General features: G+C 47.4%; 1 protein-coding gene across 9 annotated transcripts in view; it reads left to right on the top strand.

The window, feature by feature from the left end:
• Window positions 1-25,835, top strand: part of NCOR2 (nuclear receptor corepressor 2) — a 1,084,598-nt gene that overhangs the window by 305,115 nt on the left and 753,648 nt on the right. For all 9 annotated transcript variants that reach the window (XM_069215021.1, XM_069215023.1, XM_069215022.1 and 6 more), the window contains one exon: window positions 13,564-13,743. In XM_069215021.1, the coding sequence (XP_069071122.1) occupies window positions 13,564-13,743 (180 nt within the window). The remainder of the gene's footprint in view (window positions 1-13,563; window positions 13,744-25,835) is intronic.

The raw sequence follows: 25,835 nt of genomic DNA, 5'->3' as shown, positions 1-25,835 counted from the left end.
AGTGTTGGACTCCATTAAGTACACTGGGACCATTATCACTAAAACTGAAGTTGTGCTCCCAGGCAGGAGAGACTGTCATTGCGGCACAGTAAAATATGTTTTGGGTTGTTGAGTAAGAGAAGCTAATATAATGTAAAATCAAGTATGCTGATGTTCGTTTTTTGATTTAAAACAAAAAAAAAAGATTGTCTATAATTCTTTGATAACCACAATATAATCCCATGTTTCACCTTTAATGTTTGTCTGGAGTAGTCCAGTGGACTTTTAGAACAAAACTGCAGTTGTCTGTTTCTGAGTACACTAGTTGCCCCCTTCTGAACACTGGGTATGAATTTTACGCTGGTCCACACTTGTCGCCTCCTCGCCATCGTGGAATAATTTGCCAGTTGTATGACGGGAAGACCTCCCTCAGGCAGAGTGGACCAATAAACAGGTTCTTCTGAACTATTGGTAGGGAACTTTCACCCTCTGCCCACACTGACTGCTCTTCCCTCCTCTGCATCCCCTCCGCCTGCTGGATCAGAGGGCACCAACCAACCCAAGGTTTAATTCTTCCACCTCTAGCAAGTTACTGTTTACTTTCAAACTGTTGATTTAATTTAGAGAGACCTCTCACGAAAGCTGCAGTGGGGAGCTTGATGGAAAACAGCCTTTTTGGCAAGTTCTCTCATTTGATATCTAACAGCTTTAGGGGAGATAGGGCCGTTGGCATAATTAATCATAAACATTTGAAAAGCTGAGCAAACCCTCTCGGCATTACAGTTTGGGAAAGACTGTTTTGAAGTGGTCCAGCCCCTGCAGTATCATGTGTTTCAGCAGAGTTGTTGCATGCACCCTAGTGGCATGGCACAGCACGCAGAATGTATTCACAACATGCGTTATCACAATATATTGTGTATGGGAAAGGCTTTGTACAAGGATGGAATTGTTACAAAACAAGAGGGAGGGAGTGCATGATAGGTGATTTTCTCTTAATGTGAAGCTTAGTATCCCTGTGTTGCCTAAGTCACAGCCAACCTCCCCTCAAGTGTCAAACTTGGTCAAGAGAGGCCATAAGACATCTTGTCTGCTAAGATCCATAAGGATATATGCAATTAAATTTTGAGTACAGGCTTTCAACAGTTGCTTGTGCTCTGGTGACCTCAAGCATACATGATGGTAGCATCCTGCCCACAGGCCGTCTGTGAGTTCGACACCATGCTAGACCCAACTTCCCTGCGTTGACTTCCCATATAGACCCAATGTGTCTTCACAATATTCTGGAACACACACCTATTCATATGAACACACCACCTACCTAGCCTAGAAACACCGTCTACCAGGCCTGGAATGTATACAGCAACAAGGTTGATGCCCGGAAGTGCCATGGATCAAGAGGCGAGAAAGACTTTTCTCACTTCTCCAGTCAGAAGGAAAGTCTTCAAAACACTCAAAGATGAGGAATGGCCTAGTTTGAAAAGGCAGGTGTCAACATAGGCACACCTCATCACTACTCACCGTGGCACAGTTTTATTGTTTAGACTGGTCTTCCACAGAACTTGGATCAAAACATGGTTAGTGATCGATGCAATTTGGTCACCAACTTCACTACTTAGTAACCACCTCTCCCTTGCCTTAGCTACGTTTATTTTCCTCACTCTTTTAGTGCTCCGAAGTAACCCAAAAGAGGCGACTAGGACTTTATAAACGTTCCCAATACATAAATATGGTAAAACAGATGAGTTTATGGCTGGTTTGAGCAGTGGGCCCCTGCATAGGGAATCGTTGAAAGACCCTGCCCAGCCAGAGCCCCTCTTTCAGCAGAAAAACTCCACTGGGTGGCACTGAGTGCCAGCCACCTGTGCGCCTAAGCAGGTGAGGCCAGGTATTGGTGTGTCAGAGAACCTGGCATCAAAATTTCGAGAAGGTGACAGCAAATATGTGTGAAAAGGACCAGCCATCTTCATTAAAAAGTTTTATTAAGGAGGATTAGAGATATTGACATCAACAAATTGTCATTGAGCATGACGGCTAAACATTCTGCACTGTTGAAAATAAATACAGCAGTCCCATATATAGTGTTAGATTATTTTTAGTATTAGGTTAGGACCATCATTTTGGTGGCCTGTTTTTACCTTCTGTAGTTTTTTTTGCTGAACATTAAAGATGCTTCTGCACATCTTTTAGTCACAAGGCTGCTTCTGTGGCCTAGAGGTCATCACTCTATAAAAATATAAACGCATTTATTCAAGATATTTTTGAGCTCGAGCTTTCTACATAATCTTCTGTTTGTTCTGACGCCAGCAGATGATATCCAGGAACAGATTGGGGGTGCTTTAAATAAAAGGCGCCCTCCCACGTTCGATCCAAATCACATAATAACGAGGCCGGCCATACACGAAGCGAGTTGTTTAAACAGCTTATAAAACAAATGGCTGGAAACCGTGTAATTACCGGGGGAGCGCAGACTTGAGTCATGAAGTCATTGTTTACTCTCCGCCTCACAGTTCCCGCTCTTCGGGCTCCACGCTGGCGTGGACGGCCTTGACGATACGTGAGCGGGACTAATTTTATTTCCAGCCATGTTCCTCGTTCCGCAGTGGTCTGGGCTCCTGTCCACCGCACCTGCCGGTTGTAGGTGATTCCCACTTGGTTGTTCTAGAGCAGTGGCCTCCAAACTTTTTTATGCCGTGCCCCCCCAGTTGAAAAATAAAAATCATTGGGCCCCCCTCAGAATTTTTCCCAATTGTTTTATAAAAATGGCAATGTTTAAATATGTCTAAACCTATTTAAACATTGCAGTTAAGTACTGTTACCTTTGTAAAATGCAATAAGCACAATAAAAATAAAAATGCACAAGCTTCTGCTGAAAACAAAGGCATCTTATCTGCATAATGCTTTTTTTTTTGCCAGTGTCTGCCCCCCCTCCACCCCCCCGGATCACTTGAGGCCCCCCTAGGGGGGCACCCCCCCCAGTTTGAAGACCGATGTTCTAGAGCCTAGCTAAATTGTGACTTTGACAAATGCCCTTCAGCGTCTCTTGACACCATTCACGTGCCTCACTGTGCAGTGGTCTTCGCTCGTGTCCATCCTCTTCTGAATGTTGTCGGTGGTTCTTGCATGGTTCTTCTACTGTGTGGCTTTGCTGTGGTGTTGACTCCTACTCATCCGTTCATGTTTGTGGGGAGTTCTATCAGCGTTCTTTGAGCACCTGGCCTCTGTGGTCTTGGCTTGCAACCCTCTACTCCTCCCGGTTGTAGGTGGCTCGTGCTGTGCTTTTCCAGTTCCTGGCTAAACTGTGGTCTTGGCATGTCTACATCTGGTCCTGGATGTTAAAGATGGTCCCTACTGCATCCTTTAAGGTTCTTGCTCCATTGTGGTCTTGTCTAGCACTCGTCACCCCAGCAGTTTTTCAATCACGGTTTTGATCTTTTTGAAGAAGCATCACTGCAAAGGCCAGTGCCCACCCGGGTGAAGTGGGGTTGTGGCACTTCACCCCCAGCGGTGGGCTATATTTGATGCTTCTCTGAAAACGTGGCACTTTTATTAGGTCGCACCCTAGGTCACCTGTTCTTAGCACTGATGTGGATTAGAAGTAAGAGGCTGAGGACAGAATGAGGAAGAGGTATCTGCCATTGGTGCGTTGGCATTTTCAGCTCTGATTTTGACAGTCCACCAAACTCTGATAGAACTGGGTTAGAAAGTGGAGCACACACAAATGCCATTACCATAGCATAAAGTTAGGGCCGTGTGAGGCTAAGCATTGAACCCCTGCCCCACTCCAGCCCTCATGATTGGGGTCACTGTAATATAAGTTTATGGCTTGTAAAGGGAAAGTGCAGTAGAGTTCTGTCACCATACCATGGGATTAGGAGCTTATCGCCTCCCGCACTCCACACAGGCCCTCTAAAGGGCTTTCTGTACGCCTCGTGAAGGGCCTGGAGAAATATAAGCACATCACCACCGCTCTACTAGAACTTCAAAGCTCCTCCTTATTTTCAAAATCATAGTATCATCAGAATCAGCTGCACCATCTACAAAGCCACCCCCTTCGCCATTCTCGGCGGTCTGGCTCACAAGAATACTTATGGGTCTCAAGGCACACCGACACTCGAGACACCATCAACCTGGAGAACAAGGAGTGCAAAAGTGCAACATAAAAAAAAGGTAACATGCCTATTCCATTTAGGTAGCCAAGATCTGGAATGGCATACATGCAACCATCAGGACATTCCTTATCCAACTCTAAGGAAGAGAGAGGAGAAGGGGCCCCTCTTTAAAGATCACTGCATCGTGACAAGGTAACAGTCCATCTCCACTTTCAGAACCCTGCGTCCCCTTCACTTACCATTGACGGCATTGTTCCTCAACCCTCGACTGCCTGTTGTGTAGATCTATGCGATGCAAATACCACCTTTCCCTCCTACATTTCTCCTTTACTCATCCAAGCCTCACCCTATTACTATAAACTCCCAATTAACACTTCTGGATTCTTTCCTCCTCTGTCCCTCTATTAGTCTAGTCAATCCAACTAACAAACTCCCATATCCTCCGCTCAAATTAACTCATACTAATATGCATATTTCCCTATACTAATCCACCACTAATTCCTCTTGGGTTCCGGAGTAGCGTGCTACTCTCCGAAAAGTGCTTCAACGCCTCGTCAGGAGTAGTAGGCGCTATATAAATACAATGACATGCATGCATGATCTTTGAAGGCAGACTGACAGGCTACATGGAATGCTGATGTCATAACATGAGCATATGGTGTTGGAAGTAGAGCTCATGAAAAACCTTTACCACAACACAAGTAATGGCATTGTGAAGCAGGGAGCACCTATGTGCTTTCATCTTAGCCTTAGCTTATGGCATTGGGCGGCAGGACAGATTTCACTATTACAAAAGCATATGGAGTTGGGCACAAACGCGTGCCTGGCTGTGTTTATGGTATTAGAAGGGCTGTCACCATAACAAGAGGATATACCATTGGCAGGCAAGGCATGCCTATCCAAACACTCTTACTCTGCATCTATGACTTGGAGAGGCAGCGGGCGCCCCAGTGCCTTCACCGTAACGTGACCGCATGACATTTGAAGGCATATGTGACACCACTGTTATTGCAATCTCATGAGTTTGTGGTGTTGGGTGCAGAGGATACCTGTGTGAAGACACAAGAACATAAGCTTCAGGCGTTGGGGGAGAGCTCCTGACACCATGATATAAGTTTATAGTTGCCAGCTCTGGTCTCTGCACCTCCAGGCAGTATTGCACTCCGGCTGGAGTTTCGTTTGTTGCTTAATCAGGGTTTTGTCTCTTATGCAGAACTTATTTCCTGGGAATACAAATGCCAGTAATTTAAGTGGGAGCACCAGATAAATACATTATTTGTCTGTTACATCTGGAAAGTCCATTTGCGTGCAGTTGCTTCAGTATAACCTGGGTAGGTGTTAAAAACAGCGTTGGCTGGACACTAAATTCAATGTAACTCTTTTATTACAAACTCCTCATTAAAATGGAAGAAATACTACTTCTGGTTTAGCATTGTGTGAAATGATCCTGGTGCTGTCTCAGAATGATGTGAAATAGTCTGGAAACCAATGTGAGCTATACTGAATCAGTGTGGTGCCTTGGTCCAAGAGGACTGAGAAGTTTGTTGGTACTGTCTGATAGGAGCATCTTAAGCAGAAAGGCTGGGTCTGTCATTGGCTGTTCTGGTTAGTTGCTTTATTTGACTTGGACAAGTGTTGCATGTGAGGGGGTCATCCTGTGGCCAGGGGGTGAGAGTGGCAATGTGATTGCTAGGTGGACCAGGGCTCTCCTTAATAGGCAGTGTTGCTGGCTGGTTTCCACTTTGGGCTAGTAACCAAAACCCCACCCCACCTTCCGAATAGTAAAATACTCTAATGTTTGGATCAGTGTTGTAACTTAATGTGCTTACAAACGTACTATTTACCACTAAATCATCCTCCCAAGCTTTTCAAGTGCCTCGTCTATTCCCTTAATTTTTTTTTTTATATAATTCCTCTATTGTAACCCCTCATTGCCTTTTTATGTTTTTCAGTACTCCCTTTTAGGTGTGAGTTTTGATAGCACACTATCAGACAGACCAGTTGCTGAAAATATACATAGAGTGAGCTTTCAACCATTGGCTTTCTTCGGTCAGACTCTTTGAGTCAATGGCTTGGGACATTCAGTCACGCGTTGGCTCGGCCTAGTGTATTTACCTCGCACCTAATGTTATTTGATCTTTGGTTGTATCCTTCCACCTCCGCTCTAGTGCTTACATTGAACTGCATGGGCCACTTGTTTGTAACTATATGCTTCTCTGTCAGCTCCTGCTGGATTTCATACCCCTGCCTTGCTCAAGCGTGCAAGTTTTAGCACATTGACCCCAGAACTATTGGCTTTACCAGTGCTTGTCCTAACTTTTCTCTGAACGATGTGTCGAGCCAGGTAATGCCGTCCATTCCAGAAAGAGGGGCTAGATTTCTCAAAGAGTACATAGGTCATACATACCAATGCCAAGCATGCCACCTTGTTGAATATGCCAGCCTCTGCAGCCCACTGCCGAATCGGGACTTGTTTGCAGGTGGAGGGCAGTGCTTAATTTGTGCTTGTTGTTTACGAAGCGGAGCACCAGCACATATTTTTCTGCCTCAAATATTTACTGCGAGCAAAAGAGACATATGGGAAAGACGGAGGAAGAGAAAAACGAAAAAGCGTCACAAAGGGAGAAAGCTGCAAGAGTGAGCTGAAGTGGCAGGGAGTGTCTGCAAATGGATTAAGGAGGCCCGAGATGGCTTCATGAATAGGTTGCCTCAGGAATTCTCTGCTCGCACATTTAATTGCAGCAGCCGCGTGCTTAACATGAGAGCTTTGGGCACCGGCACGATTTTAGTTACAAATTAAGCACTGCAGTAGGGACGCCATGTTGCCAACACGTAGCTGAACTGAAGATTCCTGCTTTGTTGACCTTTAAAGGGGCCCATGATGAATTAGTGTAAATGTAAGGAGGTTCCCTCCAACTTACACAGCAAAAGCACAACCGCATCCTATTACCTGTGTGCAGTGCATGTTTATTTCAAGTTCATTCGATGCCAGTTTTCGTGGATGAGCGGAGACGTCCGGCTCGCCTTCAGGGAATTGGATAAATGAAACGAGTATTTGCACTTTGAGAAAATTAAACTAAATGTTTTGGCAGCTAAATATATTTATGCCACAGAAATGTGCACTCTTAAATTTCTGTGGTATTTTTTGCCGCTGTTTCTGGAATATTGGACACAGCTATAAACATTGTATATACGATAAATACAAATGTGAAATGTCTCACTGCTATTGTGCATGGGAGTGCCTCCCTCTTAATCACAGAGGAGTGAGTCTGTGAACCTTTAAGTGTCCTTGACACTTCTAAGGGCCTCCAAGTCAACATCACCTAAAGGTAAACATGTCCCATCGCTCAGCTTCCAGGGCACTCTGACCACATTCTCTCTCTCGCCCGCCTAGACATTCCATATTAAAATATTATGTCATCTGAAGCCTGAACCTCCAATCAAACAAACCAGATCTAATACTTTACTTTTGTCACGGGGTGGGCACCTGTGCTTCTCTCCTGTCACTTGTTTAATCATAGCTCTCCTTCAAATAAAGTTTGTTCATTGAGCTTTTAATGCCTTTTTTATTTTATATAAATAAAACAGTTTAATTGACAAATATACTGCCCTTACAAAAAGGGCTGTGCGTGTGTGGGCCTATTGATGAAACTTGGGCCTATTGACGAAACTTGTGCCTTTTTTATATATCTCTCACTTAACGTGTAAAAACACCTGGTTGAGAGTACACCTTACAAGGGATGGTAGGAGGATTACATTGGTTACATTTGATTACATTACATCTACTTAGGTTACATATTATTAATGAGCCATGCAGTGTAATGCACCGAGGGGGCATTGCCAACCACCTTATTAGCCCGCTCGTACTACGTTATGACAGGAATTGACCAGTATGCTTGCATTATGCTGGACGGCACTTAGATAGCAATGTACAGAAGTGTCAGCTATTGCTCTCCTTACAGACCTGAATTGTGGCAGAGCCTGTCCAGTTGTTAGCAGAGGACAGCCATCTCGTGGCTACGTGCCGGGGCTCACATCTAATATTGTTCAATGGGATCCGTGGTCTTTCAATGTTGCTAGGTAACTGGTGCCACTGCGGTGGAGAGCCACATAATTGAGAACTTTGTAAATACTTCAGTATTTTCTCATGGGTCCTTGAGGGCCTGCTTGCTTTATTTACGTAACCTACAGGAGTCTACACTGTCGCCTAATTGGGTGCATGTGTGCCAGCTGGAAAGAAGCCTCATCGAGTTACCCTTTGGCTGCTTCTATCTGTGTGCAACCTTCAGGTCTTGCGTTTCATTTCTCAGAGATCCACCTCAGTCTTTCATGTTTCAGAGTTTGATAAATTGACTACCATTGAATTGGTTAATCAGAACACTTAGATGCTTGCAAGTTACAAAAACGCCTTGTGTGCTGTAGCAAAAACAAATTATCATTGGATGATGTTTGTAGCAAAAACAAATTATCATTGGATGATGTTATCTTGGTCCATAGTTTGTGTTGCTGCAAGTATGACAATGACACTACAATCATGTGTCAGAAGCTAAGTCTGGGTATGTTGCCTTTCTCTTTCGCAGCATGTGACCACAATTGTTTTCCCAGTTTAATTCCCTGTAGACCTTCGACATGTGAATTAAGGTTCTGTCTCCTGCCAGTCTGGGTGTGGAAAGACCTTCCTTGCACAACTGAGGGTACAGTTGTCCTGCACTGAGCCCGCAGTGTGAATTTACAAGCACGTGCCATTTCATGTCTAAAGTGCCCACGCTTTGATTCAATACATAAGATTTGGACCTGGATACAGTTGCTCTTTTAATTTACATGTACAAATCGCTACCCAGTGTCTATGCAGGACGTCCAAGCCAGTGGTAAGGATTAGAAGATGCATTGTTGCATCCAGGTATGGCTTTTTAATCCTTAAATTTTATAAAGTACATTAAAATAACACTTAAAATGAGATTGCAACAGCGCCTTCACTAAAGCAGAATTCTTTGAAAGACATCAGCTTTTGGAACCTCCGCTAAAGATATCCTAGTTAACTGTCTAGTCTTGCATCTTATGTGCATATGTTGGGATGAACACGTTCTTAAGCTTACTGTTGTTAACATACGCATCAGTGTTTGAGGTGCGCATTTAAAAAACACCAGTTGCCCGCATGGAATGATTTTGCAAAATCTCTTGGTTAACATTCCATCATCATGGGGATCCGTTCAGGTTCCCACAGTTAGCTCATCAAGTCAAGCTGAGAGTACGCAAGTAATCTGCAGTCTTGATGGTTTGCGAATCCTGGAAGAGCGGGATGGCTGGGGGGTGCTTTGTGCGCATGAGAGGTTTGTGGGTGGGAGACCAGAGGGATCCGCCCAAGTCAAGGGATATTGTGCCTCTCAACAGCAGCCAACTCAAGAGAAAGAAGTGGGATCTAGGACCGAGCTTATGACTTGACAAAGGTATGTAACTCGGTTCAAAACACTTTAGCTCTCTGTGCTTCAGCTGTCCTAATTAATTAAGTGGAAAGTGGCGAGGAGCAGAGTTAAACTATTTAGTTCTTAATTAAAAAACTAAAATGTATATTTCCATGTCTACCCTGCTGTCTTTAATGTGAAGGCAGAGAGAAAGTTGAGGGACTCAGCTACTCAACGACCTCTTTGTTACGCCAACCAATTTTGAGTACCCTAGTAGGTCAAGCACAGACACTTGCCCACAAGGACTGGTGTTCTGGTGCTGCTGGGCCTTCTAAGAGCATTTTGGCTCCTTGTCAATTGGCTGACTTGCGCCTGCCCACTGACGCAACATCTGTGCTTTCTCACAATGTTTGTAGATTGTCATAACTGCGGATCTGCAGTCACTCCAGAGAGCTCTGCGGTGCACAGGAATTCAACGTTTCCTTTCTCTGGATTGCATCCAAACGTGGTGAACGCAAGTAACTAGTGTCTTGCCTTACAGACTCAGAAACCGAGCACCTTGAAGTGAGAAAAGACACTGCGGCATGTTGCCAGCTGTGGTGATGTCAGCATGCATTATATACCTACTAACGGATGAGATTTGGGGTGAAGCTTGTGGAACCCTTTAGCCCCAAGTAGCAACTACACAAATTTGGTGTGGTGCGCTTTAATGCAGCAGCTCCCAGATGAATTAATGTACATACTGGGCAGATGTGTTAGCAGTTTATTACCAGATACTGCGCCTTGTCCCCACTGTGCAGAGACCAGATACTCCCCACACTCGAGCATTGTTGGAACTTTTTGAAGCCTGATGTAATGGAAGGCGATAGGGACGTAGCATCTGAGGCCCAGCCCAAGTCTGTGAATGGTCCTCCTGTTGTTGATCCGTCAATGACGGCTCTCCTGGTCATGGTTTCAGGCCGGTGAGTGACAGAAGGACCTTCTGCAGGGAGGAACTGCCTTGGTAGCCGAGCACACAAACCGCTGTATCCCGAGTGGTGGAGTTGTAATGATGGTAGAGATGTTTTTATATTTGGTTGCACCATTATTCTTGTTCTTTCTGGGGACTGCTTCCTGAATGCAGAGACTAGGCACTCCGTTTTTTTTTTTTATCCCACTACCTCTATTTGTGCTCCTTTTATTTGTACCGCAGTGCACGTCGGTGTCTGTCTGTCCCTCTACCTTATCCACCACCTCCTTCTTCTTTTATGTCACTTCCTCTTTCCTCCGTTGTACCCAGTTCTCCAATGACTTTCCCATCTATGTATATTCCTCCTTCCTTAAAACGACATGACTTAACAAAGCACAGCCACTAAACGGGTACCAGGGAGGTGCATTCCGCCTTTTAGACCACCATGGGTTACTATCAGTAAATCACGCTTTGTTGTCCTCTGTAAAGCCCTAGCGGGTACCATTTTAGGTTCATTGCATTGCACGCAATTGCAATCAGTTTGTGTTGTGCGCCGGTATGCTAGTGAGTTGTCACTATGCATTGCATGCTACCTCCGCTGCCTCGAGAGCTAAGATGACCATATAGCTGACTCCCAATGTTGAGAAACAATTATTGGAGCTGGCTGTTTGCAGCTTCCGGCTTCTCACTGCTTGGACTTCTGAACCCCTATCAAATGTTTATCCTCAGGTCTTATTGATGCATAGGTATATATTTGGGGTGCCCAAAATCTGGATTGCTCTGTAAGTTACATAGGATCATTTTTAAGGGGATCCAGTATAGAGAAAAATATTTCTCTTTACCCAGTGTTGCAACGCTTTAAGTCACTAGTGATAGATGTTCCAGAATGTGGCTTTTTATGATGCCATCTTGGGTTTCGAGATGCATAGATACCTCGTCCCCCTTTAAAACTATCCCATGGTTTCGATGGCAGCCAGTGAAGATTGCAGGAGGTCTAGCGGTGGAGCCACTCAACTTGGACAACTTAGTTCTAATCCTGACCTTGACACATTACCAAATTGGCAAATTGCTTCCTTTCCTGGTACTTCAAATTATACATTTGTTTAGTGTAATATGTGAGAAAATAACCTGTATACCGTCCTATACTACTCCAGGTAGATCTTGTTTTCCTTCCTTCCAATCAAATCTTGGTTTCAATATTTTCGCTGCCACCAGACCTCGCACACAAGCCATGGTGTTCTTTGTTCAGACCCTTAAGTTCAAGAGGCACGTGCTAAGCCAATCTTTTTAAAGAACTTAAAAGAAAGTTTTCAAAACAGGAGCATGTAATAGAATAATAGTTATCAAATGCCTTTTTTATTCGGGTAGTTTAGGATCATGTGAATTACAGTAGATGTATGTGAACCTTCTGGATTTTTGGTATCCACATTATTCCCAGAACTCGAAAGTGGCCTCAAGTGAAAGTGGGGGACGGGGATCACAGTCTATGAGGTGTTCAGATACAAAAAACAACGGTTAGTTGCATTGCAGTGTTATTTCATTCATGGTTTTGACTTTACATCATATTTATGGAGAACGACCTATAGCTGTCTTGCGGAGGAGTGTCGTGTTGGGTGTGAACACACCGTTGAGGATTGTCTTATGATGTATGTGTGGAATCGGGTATCTGTTTTTTTTTTAATCCGTCCAGCCAGTCTGAGGGTTGCTGTGAATATTTCAATTTCAAAGATGTATTATATTTTAGTCTACCCCAAACCCATTGGTTGTAGGGCAAGGGCTTCCCATTTATGATCTGTTGTTTGTTTAGCTGCCAGTGGAAAGTTCAAGACCACTTTACTGGTCACTACTGAGGATAGAGGTTACAGATCGTCCACATCAATGTCACCAAGTAGAATAACCAGTGGGCTTTCCAATATTGAATTAGTCTTGATGTCTTTGAAACAGGTCGTCCTTCCATAAGATTTTGATGCGCTTTCACACTCACCACTGGTAAGTGTGATTGCCTCCCACCGCCACCATTGATTCAGAATAAGTTAGGAAGATTAAACTGCTGCAGCAGTTGTGAGGTAGGAGGATGGGCAGTCAGACCATGGGGTGTGTCCTTTAGACTGTCATGCATAGATATAATGCCCTTCTATTCCGGGTCGGTCAATTGACAACTCCTCCCCCCGTAATGAAAAAAAGCGACAGTCCTTCGCTACACACACCCCTACACATAAGACTCTACAAGGATCTCCTTTGATAGAAAGCAATTTACCTTCAAAACACTTATTACCTACAAACTCTGCATACGCTGTACTAATCTGCAACAATCAAACACTAGTAAACCTCACATACAACTTAATAATGATCTTCTCAGTCCTTGGTGCTATACTAATGCAAAAAACCTAACATAACTTAATGTAGTGTTTCACATGTCTGAGGAAAACTGCCTTGTAGAGGGATGCATTTATAATTCTTATGCTGGTGCCTACAAGTATCTGAGGGAATTGTTATTTTAGTCTTAAAGAAAATGAGGATGTAATCAGATTGCTGTCTGCAGGTGTACTGTAAGCATATTATAACTTCAATCAGTTGATGGTACATACTTAACATATATTTTTTCTTTAGCTTGGAACTGTGTTGAAGTGTTCAGTGCTGTAAGCTTCTATGCTCCCGACCACTCCTCCCCTCCACCAACCAACTTTGCCCCACTGCTCTAACCTTCTTACGCCACATCCAGGATCATCATCATTCTCCTCCTTAGAACTTTAAACATGAAGTGATTCCCCCATGGAATTGATGCTCCTATCTGGCATCGGAGCAGGTCCCAAGAACAACTTCCCCTACCTGACCTTCTGCAGTGGAGACTCAGCTATCCATCTTCGTCATCACCCGACACTAGCCTGATGTACATGGTCTATAATGGACTTCTGAGTGTTGTACTTTTCTCTGTTTTGCTTCCAGCACTACTGCCATTACTGCTTGTTAACGTCATAGGTTAAGAGACTTATGTACTGTTCTCCATGTGCCAAGTGTTCAACATTACCAGTCGACATGTAGATGAGTCCTAGAATTATGAATAAATGCAAATGTATTTGCTCTGGTAAATTCATTGATGGTCTTTACTTTCTTTGTAATGCAGGATCGAAGCTTGAGCAGCAAGCTGGAACCTGTCTCTCCCGTTAGCCCTGCCCGCCTGGATGGCGACATGGATGCACTGCCATCCCGTCTCTCCAAGGAGGAGCTAATACAGAACATGGACCGTGTGGATCGTGAGATCACCATGGTAGAGCAGCAAATCTCAAAACTCAAGAAGAAACAGGTAAGAGCTCTTTGATGGTCAGAGCGGGGTCATTGCCAGCTCCAGACCCAGAGGTCCACTTTCAGCTGCTAAATTTGGCATAAGCTTGGATACTCGGATATTTGACTATTGCTGCATCAAAACCAGTGCTTAATTTGAGCCTGCGGTTTCCGGTGTGGGGCATTGACACTTACTTTTGAGGGTCGGCACTTATTTCTCTGCCTCAAGCATTTACTGTGAGCAAAAGCCAAATATGGGAAAGACGGAGGAAGAAAAAAAATGAAAAAGCGTCACAAAGGGAGAAAGCAGAAAGCTGCAAGAGTGACCTGAAGGGGCAGGAGTGGCTGTAAATAGATTAAAGAGGCCCGAGATGGCTTCAGGATTATGCTGCCTTAGTATTCCGTGCTTGCACATTTAATTGCATCCTGTTTCAGAGGAGAGCTTTGGGCACTAGCATGTTTTTTATTTACAAATTAAGCACTGGTCAAAACGAATAAGCCCAACATCTTTTTGATACACAGTACAACATTTGAGGTGTGATGCTTATGAATGAACAGTTGGTATTGTCCCCCTGGGCCATGGTTGTGTGCAAGTGCAATGAGAAACTGTTGCAGCAATGAGGTGGCTGGTCCCACCACAAGGATCGGGCTTATTCTTGCTCCCCAAAATTGAGTGCAGGAGAACAGTGTTGCCTAGCGGACAAAAAGATGTCTTATGAGCCCTTGTGGGAGAGCATTTAGGACCCTAGTCCTGAAATTAAAGGAGAATGGCTACAGTTGGATTGTGCCTCCTACAGTGGCGTAGCGTGGGTTGTCAGCACCCAGGGCAAGGCAAGTAATTTGCGCCCCCTAACCCGGGGCAAGGCAAGTAATTTGCGCCCCCTAACCCGTGGATTTAGTCTCTTCCAAGATGTTGCGCCCGGTGCGGCCAGCCCCCCCTGCACCCTCCGCGCTACGCCACTGGCCTCCTAGCCCGCATGACAAGAAAATGCCTCTGATTTGTTGCTGCAGAAATGATCCATCTCTTCAGGGTGAGAACTGGTGAAAAAAATATTACAAGACTTTTGAGACTGGCCTGACATGTTGCGTACACTGAACAATGATGGGGAGAATCCTCAAAAAGATGCAATATTTAGTTCTGCCCATAGTACAAAAATAGCCTGAGAGGGAAGGACATTCCTGGTGTACAGTTGGCACATGCCTGGTTTCCCCCTATAAGCTCATTGTTTGCACTGACTGGTGATGTCACTTACATTATGCTTAATATTTTTGGTGAATCTTCCGTCCAAATGTAAGGTCATAGTGTTTCTCACTCTTAGTAAAAATAGTATTAAAAAAAATAGTAATAAAGCTGTGAACCTGGCCCTCAGCCTGCATTAAAAGCCTTTACTTTGCGGTGTGTTTACGGTACCCAAAGAAGCAGGAAGAGAGAAAGTAAGAGAATTTGTAGATTCTACTCAAAGATCCTGTGATGCATACGACTGCGTTGGCGTAATATAGGATCTTTTTTTTTTTTATAAAGACTTTTTTTTATTTTGCGAAAAGAAAAGGGTAAATACAATGGTACATACATGTAACAGGATGCCAACGTGCATCTAACAACAGCCGAGCCCATACTCCCAGACAGTACAATATGATTGGTGGCTATACTTTGTTTAATCTAAGGACCTGCAGCAGCCTCCCACTTCCCCCATATCTTATTATATTTGTTTGGACAGCCTCCGGCCTCATATACAAGTTTTTCATTCTGCGCACACCAGTCTACCCCTCTTCTCCATTTAGTCAGTGTTGGGGCACTTACAGCCTTCCAGCCCGCCACTATATGCCTCTTGGCTACCAGGCACGCCACCCCAAGGAAAGCTCGGTCCGGTCTCCTCAACCCAGTGTCGCCCATGATCCCCAGTAGAACGGGCAGAGGTTTCCTCTCTATGTCTTCCTGTAGGACCTCGGAGATTTCCTGCAAAACAGCCTCCCAGTATGTCACCATGACTGGGCAGGTCCATACCATGTGGAAAAAGTCGGCTGTAGGGTTTCTGCAGCGAGGGCATTCCGCTGTGGGGCGTAAGCCCGCTCTGTGTAGTTTGATGGGTGTGAGATAGGCTGTGTGAAGATAATATGTTTGTATCAATCGAAGGCGTGTAGCCATCGCTAGGGCGCGCGGGGCCATCAATGCTTCGTCCCAGTCCATCTCCTCCATGGGGCCCGTCCATCCCTCCCACCTTCGGCGGAGCCCCTCCAGAGAACCCGGGGTGCCGGCGACCAGGGCACGGTATATCTGGGAAACACCGCCCCTACCCAGGCCCCCCATCAGCACCTTAGCCTCCATAGGACTGTGCTCGGGTATGGCTTCTCCCATTCGGACATGTGCTAGTAGGGCGTGTCGGAGCTGGAGATATCTGTGGAACTGTGTCTTATTCAGGGAGAAAAATTTTTGGAGATCCTCAAAGGATCGCATATACGACCCTCTCCAGACGTCCCCCAGAGTAGAGATACCTGTGTTGTCCCAGTTTCGAAAACCCTCCAAGCCCGCCACCTGCGCCAAGTGTCTCCCATGCCATAACGGGGTTTGTTGGGTGAGACGCCCCTGCCACCCCGTCAACCTCTGAGCAGTCCGCCATCCCTGTAAAATCACCTTAGTTACGTCCGGGACGTCTTGAGAGATTGGACCTCCGTAGAGGGTGCCAAAGATCCGAGGATAGCCCATGGACTGAAGTTCCAACCGGTATGCCGGGTCTGACCACCCACCCCCCACCCAGTCATTAATCACAAGTAACTGCGTCGCAAGGTAGTAAAAGTGGATATTGGACATGCCTAAGCCCCCCTCGTATACATCTCTTTGGCAAGTTTTGAGCGCCAGTCGTGAGCGAGCTCCGCTCCATATAAATTGGCGCGCCAGTGAGTCCATTTCCCTGAACCATTTTATGGGTATGGGGAACGGAAAATTTTGCAATAAGTAGAGGAGCCTAGGGAGGATCATCATCTTGTAAAGCGCTATTTTGCCAAGCAGATTAAGGGGGAGGGTCTTCCAGCGTAGACGATCAGTCTTGATTTTCCTAGTTAACTGCGTAATATTGAGTTCCCATGTCAATTCGGGGAGGAGTGAGATGTGTATTCCCAAGTATTTAAAACTGTTTCTTCGTACTGGAATGTTTCGCTGCCAGTCCACACAGTCCCTGGAGCGATGCAGGGGGACCAGTAGGGACTTGGTGGGATTTAGGATCAATCCCGAGGCCTCCGCAAAGAGGCCTAGGATTTCTAGCACGCGGGGCCGCTTTTGGCCGGATTGGAAATATATAGGAGGACATCGTCTGCGTATAACGCTACGCGATCCTCTAAGCAGGTGGGCCAGGACCAGCCCTCGATCAATGGGTCTCCTCGGAGTATTATTGCTAAGGGTTCTATTATCAATGCGAAGAGCAGGGGAGATAGTGGGCATCCCTGTCGGGTTCCACGGCCAATGGGGAATGGATCGGAAACCACTCCGTTCACCTGGACTCGGGCTGTCGGCCTGGAATATAGGAGTCTCACTAGGTTTCGAAATTTGGGGCCGAGCCCGTTTCTTTGCAGAACCTGTTCGAGGTAAGACCAATCCACCGTATCAAAGGCTTTCTCGAAATCGAGTAGGAGTAGTGCCAAGGGTTTGTGCGACAGGGTCTTGTGGTGGGCCAGGGCCAGGTGTAGCCGCCTAATGCAGTGTCTGGTGCTGCGGGTGGGCATAAAGCCACATTGGTCAGAATGCACCAGAGTGGGCATTACTTTTTTTCAATCTAGAGGCAAGGATCGAAGAGAGCACCTTGACCTCAGTGTTTAAGAGTGAGATGGGCCGGTACGCCGAACAGTGTCGTGATGGGGGTTGGGTTTTGGGGATCACTACAATCGTGGCTTGATCGATCCCAACGGGGAAGCGGCTCAATCTCTCAGCCTCCTCGTACATGTTAAGAAGGTGTGGACCCAGAATGTCACTGTATTTCCTGTATAGCTCTGCTGGGAAACCGTCAGGACCGGGGGTCTTACCCGAAGCCAGGCTGGAGATCGTGTTGGTGATTTCTTTGAGGCTAATAGTTTCATCTAGTCTGTCTCTTGTCTCCGAGGAGACCTTAGGAAGGGTAATGTCGTTTAGAAGGGGAGCCTCTCTCTCAATGGTCGGGCGGGAGTGCCTTGCATATTGGCGGGCATAGTACGAGGCGAAACTCTGCGCAATATCAATAGGTGTTTTGGTGAGGGTGCCCGAGGCATCTAAAATCTCTGGAATAACTCTGTTGGCCAGAGGACGGGTGGCCAACCAATGCAAAAGCTTCCCATTTTTGTCCCCCCAGCCATATATTTGGGCCGCGGAAGCTCTCCAGATATGTTTAGCCGATTCTAGCATTATATGTTTGATTTCGCCTCTGACTAAGGTCAGCTGCCTCGTGGTAGAGGCAGACGGCGAGGTCGCTTGTTGGCACTCCAGTCTTAAGGCCTTGGCCTCCAGCCTGGAGACCTGAGAATTTCGGTCCCGTTCGCGGGAACGTAGGAGGTATTTAGCTTGCCCTCTAAGGGTGGTCTTACATGCTGCCCATAGTGTTCCTGGAGACTGGACTGATCCCGCATTCAGGTCGAAGTATTGGGTAAGGTGAGTCATGACCTCGTGGGTATAGTCTTCGTCCTGCAAATACCAGGCATTTAGGCGCCACACCGGGCGCCTAGAGGGGTCTGTTCCGCCCAAACAAACACGTACTGGAGCATGATCTGAGACTCCACGAGGGAGTATCTCTGCCCCCGTAACGCTCGGGAGGTCCGTGGCGGACATGAATATAAAATCTATTCTGGATTGCGTTTGGTGGGCAGCTGATGTATGCGTGTATTGCCGCTCCCTGGGGTGCCAGGTTCTCCATACGTCACATAGGCCTAGGCTCTCGGTCCAGCTGTTAAGTGCCGAAGCCCGATTGGATATACTGGCAGCGGCCCCGCCAGACACGTCCAGGTTGGGGTCGAGAACGGCATTGAAGTCTCCTCCCAACAGGGTGGCCCCCTGGGGGAGGTCCGCCGTCACGCGTCGGAGCGAGAGTAGGAAGGCGTCCAGTCCCGCCGGAGGGGCGTACACACAAACAAGGTTTATTGGCGACCCGTGGAGCGTCCCTGTGGCCACTACGAATCTGCCCTGTGGATCGGATTGCGTGCCTGTAATCACCATGGGTAGGGAGCGGTGGAGTAGGATGGCCACTCCCCTGGAGCCTCTAGAGAAGCCCGCGTGGTATATTCTATCGTAACCTCCTCGCATAAGCATGGGGCACCTAGTCCTGAGGAGGTGAGTTTCTTGCAAAAAAAACACAGAGGGAGAATATCTGCGAAGAGTGCTGAATACTGCTGACCTTTTGATCTTGTCTAGCAGGCCGTTTACGTTCCAGGAGAGGACCTGAGTCAGTGTATGCCAAGCGTGGGTTGCATAAGTATTGTACCAAGTTGGGTGTCTGGTTGTGGATCTAGGGACGGCTGTTTTGAACTTAACAGTGAGATATTGAAATAACAAACGAGGTTAAGCGATTCACTACGCTTTAAACTGGTTTCAAACCTCCCCCCCCTAACTGCCCCCCTCCCCATACTCCCACCCCGGAAGCATCTGTCGCCCAAATACCCAACCAGAACCAGATAGCCAGTATGACTATCGTTGGGGTGGAGTGGTGGACCCCTCCATTTAACCGGATCAACTGCAATTAGCGGCCATGTGCCGAGGTCAGGCGCCGTGCATTAGAGGGACACAATGTGACCAACGGCGGCCTCCAAGGGGCCTGCACCTTAAAAGTTGAATAACTCGGGTCCCCCACCGGAGGTCCTCCAGCAGGGGTCAAGTATGTTTCATTGTCAGTATTAATCAAGTGCCGGGGACTGGCTCAAGCGGCCGTCGTCCATCGCCTGGGCCGAGGCCTGAGGCTCGGGAGGGTCCGCACCTCCCTCGGTCTGTGAGTCTAAGTTCCGGGCCGCCTCATTGTCCACAAGAGTGTCTGGGTCTTTTTCTTTTTCCCCCCCCCCTCCGGGACCTGGTGCGTCTCCGGCTCCTCCGGGGCCCCTCCGGGAGGGGGGATCCCATCCGGGAGATCTTTTCAGCAGGACCCGGGGGGCCCCTCCGGGCTCCGACGCCCTCCTCTGTCAGCCAGTCCCACGCCTCTTCAGGTGTTTCGAAAAAATGAGCTTTCCCGGCCAAGAGGACTTTGAGCCTTGCGGGGAAGAGGAGCATGTAGGAGAGCTGCATTGCTCTAAGTTTTTGTTTAACCTGCTCATATGAGCGATGGCGGGTCTGGACCTCACGGGTGTAGTCCGGGAAGATTAGGATTTTATGGTTTTCCCAGTGAAGATCTTCCAGACGTCTAGCCTCCTTGAGGATGTTATCTCTGTCTTTAAAGTTGAGGAAGCGAGCAATCATCGGGCGTTTTGGGCCGCCCGGAGGGGGGCGAGGGGCAAGTGCCCTGTGGGCTCGCTCAACCACAAACCAGGGCGAGAGGGACTGATCCGGCATCCAGGTTTTGATCCAATTCTCTAGGAATTCGGAGGCTCCGCCGTCCTCTATGCCCTCTGGAAATCCAATGAAGCGCAGGTTGTTGCGTCTTGACCGGTTCTCCGCGTCCTCTGCGCGGCGGTGCAACTCTCCGGATCGAGTCATCAGCTGGGCTACCTTGGCTTTAAGGTCGGATAGGTCGCTTTCAGTCTGGGAGACTCTGGCCTCGACCTCCGTGATCCGGTTCACTGCGTTTCTGAGGTCCTGCCTAACAAGGCCCACATCCTCCCGTACTTCCCCGATTTTGGTCTCTACAGCGGATTGCGAAGTTTGGATTGCCTGGAGGATGGCGCTCACTCTGTCCGGCGCTGGGCCCCCACTAGCCGTGTCCCCCTCTCCCCGCTGTCCTGTCGGCGTCGTGAACTGGTCGATCTTTTGCTGAGAGGGTGGAGGTTGTTTGTTCGCCTTGTCTCTCCCCATCGTGGCGCAGGGGGGGGGAGTCAGATAGGTTAAATCTTGCAGTGCTTTGATTTAAATCTTGGGCCTTGGTTCACTTGTTATGATTGGGAATCCGCGGGGGTGGCTCACACCGGCGGGGACCCGCCACCACGGGCAGGCACGGATGTTCTCAGTATTATATGCATGAAGGTCAGGAAGGCGGGCTCAAAGTCTCTTCTAGGTCCGTTTGTGATTCCGTAGGCTCCGCATGAAGACCCTCCCCGCTGATTCCACCCTGGGGTCTGGCTCGTTGGTCTCCCCTCGGCAGTTTTCCCATGACACCTTTTGCGTAGGGAGGGATGAGAGAGAAGGGGGAGGCACTCCGACCCAGGATCCAGTCCCCCCTGGATGTCGCAGTGTCCCAAGGTCGGTTCACGGCCTGTTTTTAGTCACGTTGGTGGTCTGTGGTGGGCCCATTCAGGTCAGCGGCCCCGTTGGGGAGGGTGAATTTGGCCCGTCGGCCCGTTTGTCGATAGCTGCTTGAAAATTGATGGGGTCACCTCCGATCCCCCGCACGACTCAGGCACACCACACGCTCTCGGCCCTCACCTTAAGTCAATCAAGGCACCGGGGTGGGGGAAGGGAATGGGAGCCGCGGGTGGGTATCCCCCATGCCACTGTCACGTTGTTCCTCTTCATGCCAACAATGTCTCGCCTCCCTTCAGCGGGGTTCCGTGGGTCTTCTCCACCGACGATTCAGATGGGCGCCCAGAAGTGGTCCCGCTGGCGCAGGGCCTCTCTTCTTGGGCCGGGGCGTCGTTGCCTCCTCCAATCCGCGGGACTTCGCGCCCGGGGCGCAGCCTCAGCGCTCTCCAGGGCTCCCGGTGCGCCCCCCGTCCGGCGGGGCACTGCAGAGCTTCTTTGCCGATTGTCTCTGTGTGGGCACCCAGGGGCCGCCCCTTCGGTGCAGGGCCCCTCCCCCGAGCCGGGGCGACACCGTCCCCTCAGTCCGCGGGGTTCAGCGCGTGGAGCGCGGTCCCAATGCCCACCAGGGCTCCCGGTGTACTTCCGGTCCGGCGGGGCCCCGCGGGTCTTTTACACCGGTGTCTCTGCGTGGGCACCCAGGGGCGGCCCCGCTAACGCAGGGCCTTTTTCTCGGGCCGGGACGGCCCTGTCTCTTCCGTCCGCGGGGCTCCACACGCGGAGCACGACCCCAGCGCCCTCCAGGGCCCGCGAAGCGCCCTCAGTCCGGCGCCGCGGCGTCAGGAAGGGCAACAGCGTCGGAGCCGAATCAGCCGCAGAGACACCGTCCCAGCCGCCATTTTATTTTTCTTTCCCCTCGGAGCCGGTCGGGCCGCGGCGGTAGATCGGAGCCTGCCTTTTGCAACCGCTCACCTCTACCGGCTCCTCGGGATCCAGGGATCACAGGGAGAGGCAAAACGGCATCCCTCGCTCGGCAAAACCGCGCTAGCTATGGGCGGATGACGGAGGGGTCCAGAGCACTCTCAGAGTGCGACCGCCATCTTGACGCCCGAAGCCACGCCCCAATATAGGATCTTTTTAATGTAGGAGTGGCGTTTTTCTCTGTATCCAGGTGAGGGTTTCTGAACCCCATCCACTGTTTTGAATTACAAGAAGATGAATGTGTTGTAGGTCTGTTAATTGTATTGGTTGGTGGATGGAAACTCAAAGGTTCTGTAGTTGCACAACACTCTGAGATGGGAAGCATAGGATAGGCTGAAGAGCCGAAGGCCTGGATTTGCACCTTAATGGCTTTTGCTATTGCTTCAACCAAAGATCTACTTTTATGATGACTGACGAGATGTCGTTCGTTGTGGAATCATTCCTCCAGCAGAGGGTTTTGTGAGTGTGATCTGGTTCCAAGGTTTCTCTTTGTTGGGTATTACAGGTGGTTCAAGACTTGTTTCTTTACAGAACTGTAGGAGCTCCCAATACCCATATTTGTTTCCGCGTGTAGAGCAGGAAAGGGAATTGAGGCTGAATTGCCCCATACAGTGTAAGGAAAAAAGTTTTTACTGACAAACACAGCTGGTACGATGCAGGGGACTGGTGGAAAAGCTGAGGAAAAATGAGTACAGCTTTGCGTACCCTGGGATTTACCTTCATAAATTAATAGGATACAAAAACAGACTGATTTTACGAGGATACCAAGGCACACATCAGAAGTCCAAATGTCTTATAACTGTGTACAGTATACAAAAGTCTCAAATGTGTATTTTTGATAACTTATGGTTTATTCTTCACATAGACGAAGATTCCAGTGTGTGAATGGCAGCCAACACATGTTTTGTTATCCAGACTTTTTCAAGGCCAACTCAAAAAATTAGAATCCATATAAAGTGAGAGGCCATCCCAGTTTAATATTACTTCATAGCTCCTCGCGTGTGTATATTCACCACTGTGTGCAACAGGCTTACCACGGCCAGAGACCTTTGAATGTTTGCCGTGCTTTGGACACACAGCCTGTATTACTACATAGTATAATATTAAACTGGGAGGGCCTTGCTCTTTATACAGGGAGTGCAGAATTATTAGGCAAGTTGTATTTTTGAGGATTAATTTTATTATTGAACAACAACCATGTTCTCAATGAACCCAAAAAACTCATTAATATCAAAGCTGAATATTTTTGGAAGTCGTTTTTAGTTTGTTTTTAGTTTTAGCTATGTTAGGGGGATATCTGTGTGTGCAGGTGACTATTACTGTGCATAATTATTAGGCAACTTAACAAAAAACAAATATATACCCATTTCAATTATTTATTATTACCAGTGAAACCAATATAACATCTCAACATTCACAAATATACATGTCTGACATTCAAAAACAAAACAAAAACAAATCAGTGACCAATATAGCCACCTTTCTTTGCAAGGACACTCAAAAGCCTGCCATCCATGGATTCTGTCAGTGTTTTGATCTGTTCACCATCAACATTGCGTGCAGCAGCAACCACAGCCTCCCAGACACTGTTCAGAGAGGTGTACTGTTTTCCCTCCTTGTAAATCTCACATTTGATGATGGACCACAGGTTCTCAATGGGGTTCAGATCAGGTGAACAAGGAGGCCATGTCATTAGATTTCCTTCTTTTATACCCTTTCTTGCCAGCCACGCTGTGGAGTACTTGGACGCGTGTGATGGAGCATTGTCCTGCATGAAAATCATGTTTTTCTTGAAGGATGCAGACTTCTTCCTGCACCACTGCTTGAAGAAGGTGTCTACCAGGAACTGGCAGTAGGACTGGGAGTTGAGCTTGACTCCATCCTCAACCCGAAAAGGCCCCACAAGCTCATCTTTGATGATACCAGCCCAAACCAGTACTCCACCTCCACCTTGCTGGCGTCTGAGTCGGACTGGAGCTCTCTGCCCTTTACCAATCCAGCCACGGGCCCATCCATCTGGCCCATCAAGACTCACTCTCATTTCATCAGTCCATAAAACCTAAGAAAAATCAGTCTTGAGATATTTCTTGGCCCAGTCTTGACGTTTCAGCTTGTGTGTCTTGTTCAGTGGTGGTCGTCTTTCAGCCTTTCTTACCTTGGCCATGTCTCTGAGTATTGCACACTTTGTGCTTTTGGGCACTCCAGTGATGTTGCAGCTCTGAAATATGGCCAAACTGGTGGCAAGTGGCATCGTGGCAGCTGCACGCTTGACTTTTCTCAGTTCATGGGCAGTTATTTTGCGCCTTGGTTTTTCCACACGCTTCTTGCGACCCTGTTGACTATTTTGAATGAAACGCTTGATTGTTCGATGATCACGCTTCAGAAGCTTTGCAATTTTAAGAGTGCTGCATCCCTCTGCAAGATATCTCACTATTTTTGACTTTTCTGAGCCTGTCAAGTCCTTCTTTTGACCCATTTTGCCAAAGGAAAGGAAGTTGCCTAATAATTATGCACACCTGATATAGGGTGGTGATGTCATTAGACCACACCCCTTCTCATTACAGAGATGCACATCACCTAATATGCTTAATTGGTAGTAGGCTTTCGAGCCTATACAGCTTGGAGTAAGACAACATGCATAAAGAGGATGATGTGGTCAAAATACTCATTTGCCTAATAATTCTGCACTCCCTGTATGGATTCTCACTTTTTTGAGATGGCCTTGAAGACGTCTTGATGCCGAAACGTGTTGCCTGCCGTTCACACACTGGAATCTTCATCTATGTGAAGAATAAAACAAAAGTTATCACAAATACGTGTTGGAAACTTTTGTATACTGTGTACAGTTATAAGACATTTGGACTTCTGATGTATGCCTTGGTATCCTTGTGAGACTAGTCAGCCCTACTGGGGGTTTCTCCGATTCGGCTATTACATCCTAAGTGGCTGGGTGTTCATACCAGACGGCACCAAACTGACATTGTGTATCTCTACCTGCTACAGTTTCCCTGAACTTGATTTTGAGTTTGGGTTGTGCAAACTTAATGGCATAACCACCATTAGTCTGTAATTGTACAAAAACAAACTGACATGGCCTTTGTTGGAATGGGTTCCATTTATAAAAAGAAGAAAAATCGTTTTTTGTCCATTTTTTTGTTGTCTTTTTTTTATTTTATGTATATATATATATATATATATATATATATATAAGAATACCTTGATCTGTTTGTAAACCAATATTTCACCAAAATCTTCTTGTTCACATGACTCTATAAAGACTTCAGCTTTTCTTTTACCCTTGCACATAGTGTGATATTAGACACCCGTTACTGCGAGCGCCTAGAAAAGCAGGCTGTTTTGTGTGTTTTGTGATTAGTGCTGAAATGTGAGTGTAGAAGGTGCTTATATTTAGGCCCTCATTATGACCCTGGCGGTCGGCGGTAATATGGTGGAAAGTACTACCAACAGGCTGGCGGTACTTTCCACCATATTATGACATTGGCGGTTTGGCTTCCAAACCGCCAGTGTACCACACCGACCGCCACAGCTGTAACTGGCGCCAGGCTGGGGATATCAATCTCCAGTCTGGTGGCCGTCACTGTACCGCCTGCGGGATTATGACCCCGCCTACTGCCATAGTTTCTGTGGCTCCCTTACTGCCACGAAAACTATGGCGGTAGGCACTATCAATGACAGGGAATCCCTTCCCTGTCACTGATAGAGGTCTTCCCCACCCCCTCCCCAGATTACCCCCCCCCACAACTCCCTCTTCCTCTCCAAACCCCCTACATTCACACCCC

The sequence above is a fragment of the Pleurodeles waltl genome, chromosome 11 (genome assembly GCF_031143425.1).
Source record: "Pleurodeles waltl isolate 20211129_DDA chromosome 11, aPleWal1.hap1.20221129, whole genome shotgun sequence".
NCBI lineage: Eukaryota > Metazoa > Chordata > Amphibia > Caudata > Salamandridae > Pleurodeles > Pleurodeles waltl.
Note: the sequence above shows the minus strand (reverse complement) of the source record. Positions and strands in the feature narration are given on the sequence as shown.